Consider the following 1250-nt stretch of genomic DNA (forward strand, 5'->3'; position numbering starts at 1 on the left):
TTCATCACTGTTTATGTGATTTGGGCAAATTACTTTAGTTATTTAAATTATTAATTCCTACTTCATAGCATTTCTTCTAAGGATAATCAATAATATGTCTAAAGTGCCTAACAGTGTCTGATGTATATTAGATACTAATTAATTCAATTTTTATTTTACTTCATTTTCATTTTAAAAACAAAAACCTCTATTATTTTTATTAATTATACTGTGCTTTTTAATCCATGGCAGACACTTTATTTTGCATAAAGTATTTTTAAGTGAAACATAAATATGAAATTCAATGCATCATAAAAATTAAGACATTAATTCTAATAAATAATCTGATGCATTAAAATTAGGAATATCATCCGGTGTTCAAGATGTCGAAGCGAGGACGTGGTGGGTCCTCTGGTGCGAAATTCCGGATTTCCTTGGGTCTTCCGGTTGGAGCCGTGATCAACTGTGCTGACAACACAGGAGCCAAAAATCTGTATATAATCTCTGTGAAGGGGATCAATGGACGACTGAATAGACTTCCTGCTGCTGGTGTGGGTGACATGGTGATGGCCACAGTCAAGAAAGGCAAACCAGAGCTCAGAAGGAAGGTACATCCAGCAGTGGTAATTCGACAACGAAAGTCATACCGGAGAAAAGGTGGTGTGTTTCTTTATTTTGAAGATAACGCAGGGGTCATAGTAAACAATAAAGGCGAGATGAAAGGTTCTGCCATCACAGGACCAGTTGCAAAGGAATGTGCAGACTTGTGGCCCAGGATTGCATCCAATGCTGGCAGCACTGCATGATTCTTCAGTGTATTTGTAAAAGAAAAAAATGATAATAAAAATTATTTGCTCCAAAAAAAAAGAAAAATTAGAAATATCTATCTATCTATCTATATATATATATAAAGCACACAAACTTTAAAACAAAGCATTTCATTTTTATCTTAGCTAACCTTAAACTATAACAAGGAGAGACTAATAGTCTTGAGATAATTTTTTCACATTTAAATTGATCATTTAGATGATGGTCACATCTAGCAGCTTTGAATAATCCCTCTATTATATTAAGTAACTTACACCTCTGTTGCTAACCTGCTACTATTCAGATATTTATTTTGAATTCATTTTATGTTTTATCCTCTATGTCCAGTGTAATGCTATGTATAATTGGTAGGTCATATTGTACAAAATCTTATAAGTACGTTTAATAAAAGCCTGAACTTAAAGCATTTCAGCATTCTGAAGAACTAAATATTTAACTAGGTC

At 33.0% G+C, this 1250-nt stretch overlaps 1 protein-coding gene across 1 annotated transcript; it reads left to right on the forward strand.

The window, feature by feature from the left end:
• The first annotated feature begins 355 nt into the window (after window positions 1-355).
• Window positions 356-846, forward strand: LOC137770056 (large ribosomal subunit protein uL14-like). The gene has a single exon (XM_068552432.1). The coding sequence runs from the start codon at window positions 363-365 to the stop codon at window positions 783-785; it is 423 nt and encodes a 140-aa protein (XP_068408533.1). The 5' UTR covers window positions 356-362; the 3' UTR covers window positions 786-846.
• The last annotated feature ends 404 nt before the right edge of the window (window positions 847-1250 follow it).

This window comes from Eschrichtius robustus, chromosome 10 (genome assembly GCF_028021215.1).
Source record: "Eschrichtius robustus isolate mEscRob2 chromosome 10, mEscRob2.pri, whole genome shotgun sequence".
NCBI lineage: Eukaryota > Metazoa > Chordata > Mammalia > Artiodactyla > Eschrichtiidae > Eschrichtius > Eschrichtius robustus.

Bases quoted from the DNA above. Each gene is read 5' to 3' on its own strand.
- LOC137770056 (XM_068552432.1), top strand. From the start codon at position 363: ATGTCGAAGCGAGGACGTGGTGGGTCCTCTGGTGCGAAATTCCGGATT.